This window comes from Cicer arietinum, chromosome 1 (assembly GCF_000331145.2).
Source record: "Cicer arietinum cultivar CDC Frontier isolate Library 1 chromosome 1, Cicar.CDCFrontier_v2.0, whole genome shotgun sequence".
Classification (NCBI taxonomy): domain Eukaryota; kingdom Viridiplantae; phylum Streptophyta; class Magnoliopsida; order Fabales; family Fabaceae; genus Cicer; species Cicer arietinum.
The window spans coordinates 52,189,681-52,205,786 of NC_021160.2; the positions used below are offsets into that span (position 1 = coordinate 52,189,681).

Here is a 16,106-nt window from a genome sequence, read left to right on the forward strand (position 1 = left end):
TGAACTCAAAAACAAAATTCAGAAATCATATAGAGAAGAAAGCACCAAGCATACATTATTACACAGACGGATTGATTAAACTACTCTATACAGAACAAGTCTTGAAATAAAAATTCTAAAATTTATCCTTTGCTTGCCGGATGATACCCAGGGCTTCTGCATCATCAGCTGCGGCTGCAATGTTTAATGATTTCCGGATTTGTTCACTGGATGTACGGAGGAACGGATTGCAAGCCTTTTCCATCTTCAGTGTGGTTGGAATCTGCCCAAACAATACTTACTCTTAAGGTAAAAGCTAAAGCCAAGGGATTGAAACATGCTAACAAAGACAAAATTATAGTGACACATGACCAGTCATAAAGATTAACAAGGAAGCACAATTCCAAAACTCACTGTGGGCAAGCTTTTACTTCGAAGGTAAGCCACATGGGCAGCATAGGATTGAAGATCCTTGTTTTCAGGTTCGACCGTCAATGCAAACTTCGTATTATTCTGAAACACTCCAAACCACTAGAGTCAATATCACGGCACTTGGGGCAGAGAAAACAAAGCAAAGAATACCAAGGGCAAAAGAGAAAATAACTACATACCAATGTGTACTCGTGTCCACAATAAATATCTGTATTGTCTGGTAAAGATGTGATCTTTCTAAGAGAAGATAGCATCTGTAACATGGAGTAAATTGTGAAAAATTGAAGATACAACATGTTTGGCAAGCTTACCAAGTAACTGACTTGACAACATTCAAGAATTCACTTGCATTTACAACTACTAATATCGAATAATGTTTGTTTGTTGTGAGCCTATATGATAGGGGATAGAATTTTATACTAATGACTTATCCTAATATAACTTATCCTAATATCCAACTCTCTTATTCAATCCACTCTTACATGATTATGACGACCAAACAAGCCCTAAGAGTTTCGAGTTGCAGATAGAGATATTGGCCACCTCAAAGTCCCTGATTGACTGCAATGTAAATAACAAGTCCCTTTTGCAGGTATTTTAAATTTTCAAGGACTTCTAGCAAATGGGCAAAAGTAATCTACAAAATAAGACGCATCACAGGGTACAATGACTTATCTCTGTATAAAAAATAAGGACAAGTTAATGCAAGTAAAACCAACCTCTTCAGGGCTTCCTTCAAAGAGTTTGCCGCATGATAAGCTGAACAAAGTGTCTCCTGTAAAAATTGCTGCGGATCCCGGAAAGTAGAAGCTTATGTGGCCTGCTTACAGTATAAATAATAGAAAATTAGAAAAAAAAGCCACACAGCCATATGGTTTGATAATAATACAAATAAGGCTTGAATGTGACCTCTAGTGTGACCAGGTGTGTCCATTACATGCACCTCATGGCCTGCAAACATCCACTTATCACCGTCATTCAAATGGATATCAATGCCGGGAATCCTTTCCTTGTCAGTTCCTGAACCAATCACCTGTAATGAAACATGGAAGGATTAACATATACACATAGTAGTAAATAAAAGCATAAAAACTACATTATCATCATCATCTGATGGCGATTATGATGATAATGCTCTCGGATGATACATATAGAATATCAATAAAAGAAAATATCTCAATGAAAAATACAAATATCATACCTTTGCCCCATATCTTGCTTTTAATTCTGCATTTCCACCAGTGTGATCATGATGATGGTGTGTGTTGAGTATGTAAGTCAAATTTCGATTTTTCTTACTCAATGCATCTATGACAGGCAAAGCTTCAGAAGGATCAACAACTCCAACTGTGCCCGTATTAATGTCATGTAAAAGGTACGCATAATTGTCACTCAGGCAAGGTACCTAATTATTTTTTTTAAAATGTGATAACAAAGCCACAGATTAGGCTTTCAGCATATTTTTCAGAAATATTATCGAATTGGGAAACTTAATGTTAACCAAATTGCACCTTAACAATTTATAAAAGAAGTAAGAGACCTGCTCTCACCAATTCAATCTGCAATGAAGAAGACATATTCACAACACTGCAAAACCGAGACACTCTGAGTGAGCGACTAGCTCCTCCACGCAGCGTTTTTAATGGAGTAGAAAAGAGTCGCATAAATCCATACAGAACGCCTTTTCTAAAGCAAAGTTGCCTCACATTAGGCCACACACTAAACCCAGCTCTTACCTAAGAAACAAAGAATAATCATTAATCAATTCAACATCCATTATCAATAGAACACTCTTCAGTCAAAGTAATAAGTCAAAAACAACACTTCCCTATAGGTTAAGTTATAATCACAAACAAACAAGCAAAAAATACTATGTAGCACTAACAATTCATATCAAAAACATCAACACTACACCCACACAATCATTTTTATTTTCTTAAACTATTATCAGCATTTAGATGTCAAAAATTCATAGAAAAAAAAAACATATAAATGCAAAAGAGCAACCAAAGTACCTAAAAACTAAAAAACCAGAATGAAGCAATTCAAAATGATAGACAATAAACCAAATCAAATAATGATCACAACACATAAATAATTCTCAAGTAAAAAAAAAAACATATTTCCATGATTTAGATGCTGATGTAAAACAATTTATGACATCGCCCAAAAACAAAATACCTTCATATTATGAGTCTTCAAGATGCAAACAAGGAGAGGAAATCCAAAAAAAGTGGGGTTTAATAATCTAGATTATAATTTAAGGACACCATCCAATTTGCTTAGTTCCTTGAGAAACTGAAATGAAAACCGAAAATTGACAATCGGAAAAGAAATAAAAAAGGAAGGGGGAAAAAGACGAACCCTAGATGATGAGGAAGAAAAAGAGGACATGGCAGTTGTTGAAACCTTTGAAAGCATCTTGTTCATTGAAGAAAATAGAGAGAGAGATTAAAGAGTGGGTTGCCACTAATTTTAGTGTTTGGTTGAAAACGATTTTGATTTCTCTCTCTTCCTCTCTCTTTCTCTCTCTTTCTCTCTCTTTCTCTCTCCTACCACCGTGTCTCTGTCTTCCACCACCACCCCTTCCTCTTCGTCAGTGTGCTATGCTACTATATTTTATTTTATTTTATTTTTCTTCTTTTCGTCAGTTGCTAATACACCTATATCTTTATTTTATATATAATATTAATAATGAATTTTATCTTTACTATACTTATTAGAGTTGGATTTAGTTTAATATGATAAGATAAATTTAGTAATCATAATTGGATGATTGCCTAAAATCATTTATTTTATTTTATTAAAGATAGTGCACTGTTTGATTTTTTTTTTTTTGTTTTTAACTAGAAAGGGTGAAAAACAAAAGAAGTGATATATAATGGACTGTCACAAAAAAAGTGATATTTAATTGACTAAATTGAGAGATACTAACTCTTTATAAAAAAAAAGGTCTTTGTCAAAAACACAATTTTTTGAAACATTATATTGCAAAGAAATAAGAGTAGTTCAGTTAATTTTATTCAGAAAATAATGATTGAAATGGATTAATGGACAGAAAATGTAATAATGATTATGATGTGAAATAGTTTATGAATTGAGAATGTGGTTTGAGTTGGGCAAGTTGGTAGTATGTGGCAGTGGTTGTGAAAGGGCAAATCCAAATGAAAGGGTGACGATGTTTGTTTGATCACTGACTCTTACTACTTGCCATGTTCTATCCATCAGACGTGTTGCACCACCATTGCTTTTTATTTATTTTTTGTTAAATGAAAAAGAAATATAATAAATAAATAAATAAATTAAATTATTTTTATTAGTAATTGATAAAAAAAAATATCAAAAAAAAAATAATTGATATATTTTCCCTTTAAAATAGCTCTTTTATATTTTCTTAAAAACTACTTTATTTTTTCTTATTTCTTTATGTTTTTTCTACAATATAGTTTATTTCACAATAAGATACATAATATTTATAATATATAACTATAATAAAGGTAATCATTTTTTTTTAATTTGAAGTAATTTATTTTAAATATCTAAATTACATTTAACTTTTTTTACAATGGTTAATTAGTTAATTACTCACAATTAAATTTTATCTATAAATAATAACGTATTTTTTCTAATAATTTACGATCAATTTGCTTACAATTATATTTTAACGTGTATATTGCAAATTCTAATACATTATTGATAAAGGTATGAAAGCATATAAATTTTTTTTAAAGATGAAAACATATAATATGTAAGGGTTAAATAATAATTTTTATATCTATAAAATTTCATAATTTTATTTTCAGTCTTTATAATTTTTTTTTATAATTTTTAAGTTTCTATTTTTTTTTTGTAATCCTTGTTTTTAAGTCAAATCATATGTACTTTTCAGATTTTGAATAATTTTTTCAACTATATTTAGAATATTAATAAAATCTCCTCTATGAAAGTTTAGAATTTGTTTTTTTTTTTTGACAAAAGATAGATTAAATATAAAATTTAAGTGTTAAAATTTAAAAATTCATATTTATTTCATATCTTGTTGAAAATAAAATTAAATTTTTGTAAGAAGATATTTATAATATCTAAACATAAGTACAAAAAAATCATTTTAAATTTTAAAAATAAACATAAATTGACTTAAAATAAAGATAAAAAATGAAAACAATAAATTTTTAGTATAAAAAAATTAATAATTTTTTATAAGAATTAAAAATAGAATTTTGTAATTTTACGATAACTAAAAACCATATACAGACAATTTTAAAGTTATAATCAAAATTATATTTAAAAAAAAAAGGTAAAATATATATAGAAGTTTAGTGCAATAAAAAGTGGCCAAAGGGAGTTATAAAAAAGTGAACTTAATTAATTGTTGATGTCCTCTCCAGTTGACAATAATTGGGCAAGCAAGTACAACACTCTTCATTCAAAACTTCAAATATATCGAAATGGAACTATATTATATCTCTTTGCACCAATCATCAACCACACAACTTTCTTCAATCATATGCATACCATATTTTAGGTGTACTATTTTGATACCACGATGAAAGGTGGACCAACAATTAAAATCATTTCAAATTTTAATAGACTCATAGTATTTGTTTGAAGTCAAAATTTATAGCTTCCGCGTCTTAACGCTAGATTGTTACTAATTGTAAAAATAAGAAAAAAATAAATATAGAAAAAATAAATATAGGTATTTTAAAGGGGAATACATATTAGTAATTTTTTTTTTGTTGAAATTTTATGAAGTCTAATATTATACTTATTTTATACAAAAACCATATTCAAGGCAGAGAAGTAGGAAAATTCCACTGTATCAATTTGTGTATAATTTCATCTGAACAAAATTCAGAAAAATGAAAAGAAATAATATCTTAACAAATCATATTTGCTATCACCCCTAACAAATAATTAGCACTCCATCTATACCTCAAATCAAACCCTATGTAGGATTTATGTACACACAGAAGATAGAAAGAGCTTAAAAAAAAGTGAATTTTAAGAGAGGATTTAACTTCTTGAACATTTTTTAATGACTAAGGTTAATCCCTCTCATCTCTACTTATGCATTGTTAAGTTAAGCTATGTACTCATTCTTCACCTTTTTGCTTTAACCTGTGTTGTTTGAATCTGAGGTGACGATTGTGATTGTGATTGTGATCCGCCACTGAGTGCAGCAGCGGCGGATTCAACATGTGTAAGAAGATATTCGTATATCTTCTTTCTCAACCGGTCGATTGTCTCTACTGATATCTGGCTTGAATATGATTCTCCTTCATCCTTGTTCAACCCTATCTCATCTAACCAATCGTTTACGCTCTTTAGTTGAGTGAGCATACCTGCTATTTGGCCGTTATCCGACAATTTAGTGTCCCCGTCACTGTCCAAGAATCTTTCGACAAATCCCAAAAACCAGTCTCGGGACTGTAACCGCAACATTTCGGCTAAATCAACCACCTCATTGAGGCCATTTCCTCTAACCCACTCTGGAAGCGGTTGGACAAGTTGCTTGTGTACACTTGCTGATCCATCCATTGATTTGCGAGAAAGCGGTTGGACAAGTTGCTTGTGTACATTTGCTGATCCATCGATCAATTTACGAGGAAAGACTTGTGACGCAATTTTGGAATTAGCTGTGGGACTGGGACGAGTTTTTACACGAACTTTCGATGATGAATCTTTGCTTGAATTGTGTAGGACTAATGCAGGTTGATTTCCAACTGTAGTCTTTTGAGTTTGAGAATTACTTGAAGCTGGAAGCTTAGACGGTTGAGGTTCTTTTGTAAAAAGAGCGAAAGATGATAGATTGGTGGCCAGGGCTGCCTGGACCCAAGAAGCTGCTTGTTTTTGTCGATCTGATTTTACTTTTAGCGCTTCTTCAACTTTACTCTTTTCATAATCGGGAGAAGAACCATCTGGAATCGGTTTAGATAAGGATTTGGCAATTGACCGGGTACTATTCAGGTTAGCATGAAGAGTTAAAAACTGCTCTACTGCTGGTTGTGGGTTATGTTCCTTAGCAGAGTTAGTCAGCTCCGAATACATACTGCACAAAAAGATCACAAAAAAGCGTCAGCAACAACTTAGTATGTAGCATTTTGCAAATTCTAACATAATATTGCATGTTTTCGAGAGCCTACGAGCTCCCGAAAAACTGCTTCTGTACAAGGCAAAAGTGAATTTGTTAAAAAATATCAGTTGGTCATAAAAGTAGCTTTTATATTAGGTTGAAAATTTACACTATACTTTACTTCAAACTTACTATTACGCAAGAACATCCAAAAATATTAACACTTACAAAGTGTAGTTTTCGCGTTGCCAATCCCACTGTGAAACCAAATATGCACTCAATTCTAGTTCATTCAAAATCACAGTTTGATAAAAGCTCACCTAAACACACATACTCTATCCAAATAGATTAACCATGTTAACAGTTAAACCTGAAATCTTTAAGTATATTCAGTATCTTAACGTGGATTAAATTACAATGATTTCAGGAGTATTGAGATACATTACGCCTACCAAATCAAACCACAGACCAATTCTGGTTAAGAATTAACATGGATTGCACTCATATACACTGTTCTTCATTTACCATCCAAACATCTTGAATAAGTGTCCAAGACATCTCTGCCTTAATTCCACATAATTGTCAGGGGCTAAACTATGTAACCTATACGTGATCTAGAGTTTGTTAACTTTGCCTAACATCGAAAAAAGTAAGAGTTTGAATACCGCATAGTAAGAATAATTTTATGGAATGACAGTGAGTTGCATTTTAAGTGATTTACTTAGAGAACTAATATCAGCAACGTGGCTAGGTTTCAAATCATATATGCACACACAGTTGACAATCTTGACCATATATCACTTAAGATTAAGACCTGATACAAAAATTTCCACAGTCAGGAAGAATAATTTGTACTTAATTGCCTAAGGTTAATCTCCTGAATATATTCATACCTCAGACATTGTAATAAACTCTCAGCAGCTGCAGCTTCTTGCATAGCCTCAATTGCAGCCAGCTGTGCAGAATCTCTGTGCTTCATTACTTCCTGTCACAGATATGAACAAAGAATAAAAACTAAATGAAAGAGCTGCATAATTTATCATCTCAATTCATGAATCCATAATATATCTATCTGAATAAAGACAAAGAATATCTACCGTCGCAAGCGTAATCTGGCCATATGAACCAACATTATCTTGTTAGAGTTGTTTTAGTGAAACTCGAGACACTCACAATACAATTTTTTATAAGAAACTTTGCTTTCTTTTCCATTACAATTTCCAATCAGCAAGGAAAATATATTTTGCAGCCAAGAACCAAATAACTTAAAATGTAAAAGCCAATGATTTTTCGATTGAAATTACCCTTCCAAGCTTCGAAATAGACGACGGGAGTGAAGTCCATTGAACACTTGCATCTGTCACTTTTCTACTACTTATGGAAACCTTGACCATGTTTCCAGGTAGTCCGTTGTTAGAAACTTCAGCCGATTTCTTTCCAATGGAAGTCCTTGGCTTAATCGTTTTCTCTTGTTCCTCTGAAGTTCCATTAGCAGCAACCTTCTTTATAGACATTTGAGCCTTATGTTCTTCCTTAGCGGGTTTTATCAGTGCTTTAACCTCTCTAGACGGCAACTTTTCACTCGAAATGCTGCTTCTCCTAGGAGTCTAACAGACCATAAAATGAAACAAAGAAGACAATTACTTGAATTTGATTGACTCAAACAAACAAAATGAAATCCAGGTAACTAAAACCTACACTAACAGAAGTTCTAAACTTATAACACAGTAGAAGTATTACAATAAAATTTGAAAGGGAAAAAGAATATTAAAACACAACCAAAGGAAGATGCAATTGAACCCAACAATTGACATCAATAGATGGTAAAAAGTATATGCCCTATTAAGATAACCAATTTAATTAAACGTTTATCATGCAAGTGCTTAGACATAAACTATTTTTATAACAAAAGATAAAATAAAATAAAACTATACTCATATAAGTTATAAGTTGTTCTCATAAGCTATCCTGAAAAAGTTTATGAAAATAACTTATCCGCGTGTCATAAGCTTTTTCCATAAACTTTTTCAAATAGTTTCACAAGTGTTTATATCAATAGATAAACTCAAACAAGCCCTAAAAGATGAGCACTTACCGAGCTAAAAAATCCAGGGTTAGGATCAGGCTTCGCTGCACCCTGGTTGAATTTGGAAGACTCTCTACTAGTCTTAACTTCCATAGTCCCTTCCCAACTTTTTCTTAAAGCCTTAGCACCAAAATCAAAACCTTGCACCAAATTCCTAATTGGATTTCCAACACCAATTTTTTTCCCAACCTTTCCTACATCCCCCACTCCCACAACCTTCTCCACTCCCTTACCACCAACCTTTGCCCTGTGTTGCTTAACACCATTGGCAAATTTCTCAAAAGTGTTAGGCAATGAATAACAACTACTAGGTGAAGAAGGAATAGACCTTGCACTATTAGGCCTCAACCTATTTGAACTTTGAGGCAATGATTCCCTTACCTTCTTCACATCAATCTTCAACACAGGCTTTGTTGTTTGAGATTTACTTCTTCCAAAAATTCCATTTTTTTTCTCTGATGCATCCTCCTTAGCACTACCACCACCACAACCAAAACTTAATCTCAGTTTCTCCTTTTTCTCCTTTTCATTCACACCAAACACATTCCTAGGAATCTCAGAAGAAACAACATTATTCTTAACGTTGTTGTCAAGAAATGAAAGTGAATGTGTAGCAACAATATCTTCAGGTGTACCAACACAAGGGTGTCTACCAGGAACAGGTCTAACACCATGTAAAATAGGAACAGGAGAAGAAGATTCAAAACGATCAACAAAAACAAACTGACCCAATTGAATTTTATCACTCAAAATAAGATCATCATGTTCATCAGGTAAAGAAACATAAGTAGCATGAGATGAATCTGAAACTTTCAAATAAAAACCTTGATTTGGGAAAAGTTCACCACCTGCAAGTGCTGGAACAATGCTAACAACTTGTAAAAGAGATGATCTGTGTTCACCACCAACCTTAACATCTGTGTTCATGTGTTGTAAAAGCTTCAAAAGTACACCAGGAACAAGATTCGCCATTTTTAACCACCAATTTCAATTTGCACATTACTCTGCAAAAATTCACAAACTTTTGTTTTTCTCTCTTCTTTTTGCAGTAACCCAGATGGAATTTCATGTAACAAATAAGGGCTAAATCATGGGTTATACAAAAAGGACAATTTTTATTTATTTTTTTCAGTTTCAGAAATTTCAAGATTTAGATTTAGGTGCCAAATTTTGCAGTCACCCAGATGGAATTTCATGTAACAAATAAGGGATAAATCATGGGTTATTCAAAAAGGACAATTTTTTTATTTATTTTTTTCAGTTTCAGAAATTTCAAGATTTAGATTTAGGTACCAAATTTTAATTATTTTTCAAAATAGAGAACGAAATAAGATTTTAATCTACTAAGGTAGTTTATTTTAATTAATGTTCAATATTTATACTCAAAATTCAAAATAATTGAATAAATAAAATTATTATTTTCCCAATCATAGTACTATTTCCTTTTTTTTTAATTTATTTATTCTCCGGTTTGTTTTCAGTGGGTGGTAGTGGAACAGCTAGACATATTGAGAAGGAAGGAGAACCCAACAACCTCAAAATGAAAGATAAACTTAACAATCAATAAAAACATAACCTTTGGCAAATGTAATTTTTTGTGCAAATTCCAGAAGAAAAAAAAAAGAGTAATGAATAAACTTACATGGAAATTATTTGTTGTTAGTTTATACTAGTAGAGTAGTAGGTTTACTTTACAATAATAATACATAGTTTGTATAGTTGAAAAATAAAAAATGGAAGGGGGATAGGTGTGAATTCATTTGTAGAATCGAAGGAAAAAAAGAAGTGAGTAGTATTTAATTGGTGCTAAGTTTATGTGTGGAATGGTGTTGAAAAGTTCACACAAAATGGCAAAGAGGTATAATTGGTTCTCTAATTTTTGCATGATGGATACGCAAAGAGCTGTCAATGTCTGACAAAAACATCTATAACACACATGCACTTCAATATGATGAATGAATGAATGAAGTTACCTGACCCACTTTCTCTCTCTATTTCATTTGGTTTGATTCTGGAAAACACACTAAGAGTGAATTGTGGGGCTGTTGAATTGAATTGAGGTTTAGATGTGCCATTGAATGAATCCAAAGGGGTGTGACAAATTCAATTCTATTGGAGCGGTTACATATATTATTCTACTTTGGTTTAAATATGAATGCAATGGTCCTTAACTTCAACCCAAAATATATGTGGATACTATTGGTATACACCCACAATCGAGATCTTTTATGTGAGTTTGTGTGAGTTTTTAGAGCTATTTATATCTTCTAGTTTATAAATTAATATATATATATATATGAATTTAATTGGTATATATATATATTCATTGTAAAGCTCTTTTATATTGTCTTTAAGCGTTAACTCTTGATATTCTTAAGTTTAATGCGAATAAAAGCTTTTTAAAATTAATAATATATAATTAAAATTGAATACATCGGAAAACTATTTTACATTGCTGAATGTATGTCATTTTTCTCTTTAAATATACATTTCTTTTATTAAATGTTTTTATTTTATTTTTAATCTCGATAAAAACATTATTTTTATTTTTAGTCTTTGTAAATATATTATTTCTACGGTTGATCATTGATTTTTTGTTTTAATCATTGTAATTTTTTATATTAAGATTTATCTTTATAATACGTTTAATATACTAATATTTACTTTAGTTTTTTTTATAAATTTAGTTTGAGAAACTAAAATTAAATAATTTATACATATCAATAAGTTTGATTAAGACTAAAATAAAAGAATTAGAATTAAAACTCAAATTGATTATATTTAAAAAAAATAAAATTATATTTTTACATGGTCGATTAGAAGAAAAAAAATATACCTACTATTTTAGCACATTTCAGTAAAACATTAAAATTCATATTGTATTGACTTAGACTAAAATAAAACAATTAGAACTAAAAGTCAAATTAAGTATATTTGAAAAGAATAAAATTATATTTTTACATGGTGGACTTTAAGAAAAAATATACCTACTATTTTATCACGTTTCAGTAAAACATTAAAATTCATATTTTATTATCGTTTAATAAAATTATTATTGTTGAACTTTTTTCATGCAAGTGCATGTGCAATGTAATTAGGACCAAGGTAATGGTGTGTCGGCTACCTAGGAAAAATGAATCACGTTATCATATATTATTACGTGTGGAAGAAATGTACCTTTATTCTATGGGCTAATTAAATACTAGTATAGTTAGTATGTCATGTTTGCCCTTGGTTTAGACATGGAACTGGAGGAGTAAAACTACCTTACAGGGAAGTAAGAATAACGAAATGAAAATTTTTAATCTTGTTATGTATAAATAATAAATAATAATCTGGAAATAATTTTCCTTTTTAGCTGGGTCATAATGCAAATCCAACGTATTTATGAAGTGGTATTTTTAACTTTAGCTATTGATTAATTTGTTAATAAATTTGGATTAAATAAATTATTACTATTTGGTTTTGTTTTTTTAGGCAGTTATGATTATTTTGTTATTGAATTCAACTCTTCATTATTTGCATAATTAGATAGTTTAATAAGGATAAACTATTATAACTATAAATTTAGAATATCAAACGAGAGTCTCTGGTTTGTCTATATGTTTTAGATATAAATTATTAGCATTTATTGAATATACGGTATCTTTTAAAATAAAAGTAAAAGTTTAGAGTGATAAATAAAAAATGATTTATATTAAACCAGTATATTTTTGCATGTATGTATTTATTTACCTTTTGATTAGGTTGGGTATAATGATAAATAAAATAAATATATTTTATATTTATTAATGTTTTGGACAATATATCTATTAGTTATTATTGGTATTTTATATCTGAATACAATTCATATTAAAGATAATATATCTTTAAGTAATCATTCTCGTTTTCAAATTTTATAAATTTTAAAAATAAGTTTTTTTATTTTAAATTATTCGAGATTCTATCATAAAAAATATAACTCTAATTTTTAATAAAAATACGCTAAACTAAATATAAAATATCAAAACCACTGTAATAATGTCAGAGGAAATACAGAGAACAACAATTAGAAATTTTGTAAAATACTTTTAGTAAATAAATATTCATACATTAATTGGTTACTTTTTAAAAGAATAAAATTGTGCATTAACAATTAAACCACATATAGTAAATAGATAGATGATTTATATTAAATCACTTAATATGGATGCTAATATCAATAAATTTATGTGATTTTACTTGTTCTATTATAGTTTAATTATTTAATTTTGATAGTTAGATTGATATTGGTATCCATCTTTTTTATATGGACACTTAAAACAAAATACTTTGTACTAAATTAACGACGAAAAATGGTAAAATAGTCTAAAACCTACCTCGTTTGGACTGCTCCTACCATCAACATGTCTAAAGTGAGACAAGGTGATGATACCAAAACTTGAATGCATCGATTGAAACTCTCATACTGTTTCACCATTTGATGAATTAGCAAATTAACTCATCAATAACAAAAATTAATAATTAAAAAATAAAATAAATTGATAGCGTATTTTCATATTTTTTAATAGCAAATAACGGGCTCTACTTTCTTGTTACGTTACACCACAACATGTGAATGACATTATATACAACGAACAATAAAAAAAAAATACAACGTACAGTTGACTAGAACCTAACAATTCATTAATGAAATTCACATGAAGAATATATTGAAATAATTTAAAGTTAGAGAACCCTTTGGTAAAAAAATTACGAATATAAAATTGTCATATCAAATGTGTTCCAACATCACATGATGTGTTGGCAATGAACAATCGAGCCCGACACACATGATGGAACCTTAGTTAACACCACCCCAGGGCCCAAAACATGAATAAATGCCGATAGACTAGTTGAGAAGTCAAATGGTTGAAAAATCGCATCCATATTGCAATCATTTGAAAATTTTGAAACTACTCTTCTACCTCTCAAAGGAAGCTTAGATTGTTCAACAACTTGAGGTAGCAACTAAGCAATTCAAGTTATGAAAGTGAGGGCCATCCAGGCACAATCAATAAATTATGTCGATATATTGTTGGTCTAGTTTCATGGTAATCAATTGCAGCACAAGATAAGACATCATATAAAATTAAATAATACTAACAACACACTCTTTAATACACGCTTTCTAATGTGTTGGTAACACTCCTATAAACTGAAAGTGGCTACGATTTGGAACTAAAAGGGAATCATCTTTCTCACAAGCGCAAGGACCACAACCTCACAATATGCCTCAGAAACTACAAGAAGCCTTCGGTGGCAGAAAAACCCCTAGAGAGACAAATTGGGAGTGGCTGAACTGGAAGAGGGCAACAAGCAAACACTTCATAGGAGGCAAGCTATGCAAAAGATAAATCTATTTATGTTTTCATATATTATCAACTCATGATTGTAGGTTGTTGATTGGCTACTAAGTATTATAATCAACTCAAAGTTTACAGATATAGTTGACTTTAATGATATCTCACATGTGACGCTTTTACGGGAATAGAATGACTCAAAATTGCATTACCGATTAGTTAGAACCTGAAATTGAGTCAATTTGCCGCACCAATTTAAGTTTGAATGAGTATTATAACTTTTGTACATGGATATCACGGCTTAGTGTGTTTGATGTTTTGACAAATTCTAAGCCTATATTTGTGAGAGGACACGAGAAATATATTGCACTCTGAAATTTGATTGAATCGCATACATGTATGTCTTCGTAAATATGTGGATAGAATGGATTTCAATTAGTCTTTAGAATGAGAGTAGAAGGAATTCAGTGTATATAATTAGGCTCAAAACCAGAATAAAGTGACGGCTGAAAATGCTTAATTGTAAAACTCAAGAGGTTTAATCAACTAGCAGCATAATTCATAATCTCATATCCAAATAGTATCCCTCATAAACATAATATAAATCATAAGCAACCAAAATAACAACAACCTCTAAGCTACACACGAACTCCAAAGCAAAACTTGATCTTTCATCTATTACCAGTCAAAATCACAAGTCCTGAACGTTCAAACCTGCATAGGTGAATCATATACATGTAAGTTGACAATGACATGAAATCCCCACTAGATCTTCTTCATCAAAGCAAGACCAGCCAAAAACAAGAAAGAAACACAGCAGACCCAGTTGAGAAATGCAAGGACCATAGTACATGTACAATCTCATCCATTGCTTCTCAATTTTGAAGGTCAAAACTTAGGTGCTATTTCATAGACATATTCATATTGATCACTATTTATAACATATCACCGAATTAAAGTTTTCAGTCAAATATAAACTCAATAATTTTATTTATATTATTGTATAATGCATACACAGTCTGTACTCTGTTGAATTGTGATTGGAGAACACACAATAAACTACTAGACCCACGTTTTGTCCTATGAAGAATTACACTTAATAATATAGCTCTAAATTATGGCAAAAAAAAATAGAAATAAATCATTTATGTAACCCACCTACCTAAAGTTTCAAGATATATCCATTATTATCATCATTATAGGAAGACTATGAAAGAAACCAGACATTTAATAAGCAGACACAATTCTATCAAATTGACTAACCAGGAGGAAGTGATTGCTTCAACTTATCAGCCTTTTCAACGTCGAACACACAGAGAGTGTATAGGTACTTGGAGCAACGGACTTTGAACTTGACCACATCTTTGCTCCTCTTGATTTTCACAGAGCGTGCATCCTTCCTCCTCGCAGTGAGAAGGAAGTCTTTGATCTCATTAATTTGCTTCGGCTGCAAAAATTACCAGTCATCTTAAATTTCATAAACATAAGCTAAAGCACACATCAAACCAACATTCTACAACATAGACCCTATGTGGATAAACAACTGAATTAAGTGCTTATCATATTATGTGTTTCTGTAGAAGTCATTTCTTTAACAAAAGAAAAAAATAAAGTCAACCAAACTATTCTCATATAATATATAAGTTATTTTCATAAGCTAAACTTTAGAGCTTATAAAGTAAACTTTATTAATTTTAAAAAAATCTTGATTTGATTTATTTTAAAAAAATCTTTATTTAAAAAAAAATATTGATTTGATTTGATGTAATGCATACATAAGCTCTCTTAAATAGTCTCATAAGTGCTTATTCCAGTAGATAAGCTCAAAAAGCTCTCTTAAACATTTTCACAAGTGCTAACTTCAGTAGATAAACTCAAATCAGCCAATCAAAACAGACCCTTAGTAAAAAGTGTCTAATCTTTACTGCAGAATAAATCACATAAGCAAAACTAAAACTGTTTAATTTAAATTAAAAAGCTAAAAGTTTCAGATTCATAATCACTATTGCAATATAACAATACTGAAAATCTAATTTGATTGAATTATTAAGTCGGACATTGAAAACCCTAAAAATGAATAGAAATCAACGTAAGAGGGTAATGCTAAAATGCGATTCGATAACAGAAAGTTGCTGCAAGAAACTAGGACAGTTGAAGAAGACGAACAGAATTAACAGAAAAAAAAAAAAGAAAAAAACATTACCATTGGCGA

The 16,106-nt window shown here is 30.5% G+C and overlaps 3 protein-coding genes across 7 annotated transcripts; all 3 read right to left on the reverse strand.

Annotated features, from left to right (window-relative positions):
* LOC101503240 (probable hydroxyacylglutathione hydrolase 2, chloroplastic) lies at positions 1-3,060 on the reverse strand. Of its 3 annotated transcripts, none has more exons than XM_004486840.4 (9): positions 2,776-3,001; positions 2,593-2,709; positions 1,962-2,147; positions 1,613-1,816; positions 1,321-1,444; positions 1,131-1,231; positions 591-665; positions 394-492; positions 1-262 (listed from the first exon to the last, which is right to left on the reverse strand). In XM_004486840.4, the coding sequence occupies exons 2-9, from the start codon at positions 2,596-2,598 to the stop codon at positions 116-118; spliced, it is 942 nt and encodes a 313-aa protein (XP_004486897.1). In that variant the 5' UTR covers positions 2,599-2,709; positions 2,776-3,001; the 3' UTR covers positions 1-115. The 3 variants fall into 3 exon arrangements, with proteins under 3 accessions (XP_004486897.1, XP_073223019.1, XP_004486896.1); XM_073366918.1 differs by having other exon boundaries at positions 2,593-2,607; positions 2,776-2,980; XM_004486839.4 differs by lacking the exon at positions 2,593-2,709 and having other exon boundaries at positions 2,776-3,060.
* A 2,155-nt stretch (positions 3,061-5,215) lies between these two features.
* LOC101502274 (uncharacterized) lies at positions 5,216-10,711 on the reverse strand. Of its 3 annotated transcripts, none has more exons than XM_004486837.4 (5): positions 10,547-10,711; positions 8,583-9,577; positions 7,792-8,094; positions 7,381-7,472; positions 5,216-6,463 (listed from the first exon to the last, which is right to left on the reverse strand). In XM_004486837.4, exons 2-5 carry the CDS (start codon positions 9,543-9,545, stop codon positions 5,515-5,517), a joined length of 2,307 nt encoding a protein of 768 aa, XP_004486894.1. In that variant the 5' UTR covers positions 9,546-9,577; positions 10,547-10,711; the 3' UTR covers positions 5,216-5,514. The 3 variants fall into 3 exon arrangements, with proteins under 3 accessions (XP_004486894.1, XP_004486893.1, XP_027191734.1); XM_004486836.4 differs by having other exon boundaries at positions 10,216-10,711; XM_027335933.2 differs by having other exon boundaries at positions 8,583-10,711.
* A 3,678-nt stretch (positions 10,712-14,389) lies between these two features.
* On the reverse strand, positions 14,390-15,347 carry LOC101500372 (large ribosomal subunit protein eL38z/eL38y-like; the record flags this gene model as incomplete). Its single annotated transcript, XM_012715423.3, has 2 exons — positions 14,390-14,608; positions 15,158-15,347. Coding segments are annotated over 2 exons (213 nt in total), but the record flags the coding sequence as incomplete, so codon positions are not given.
* Positions 15,348-16,106: the final 759 nt, after the last annotated feature.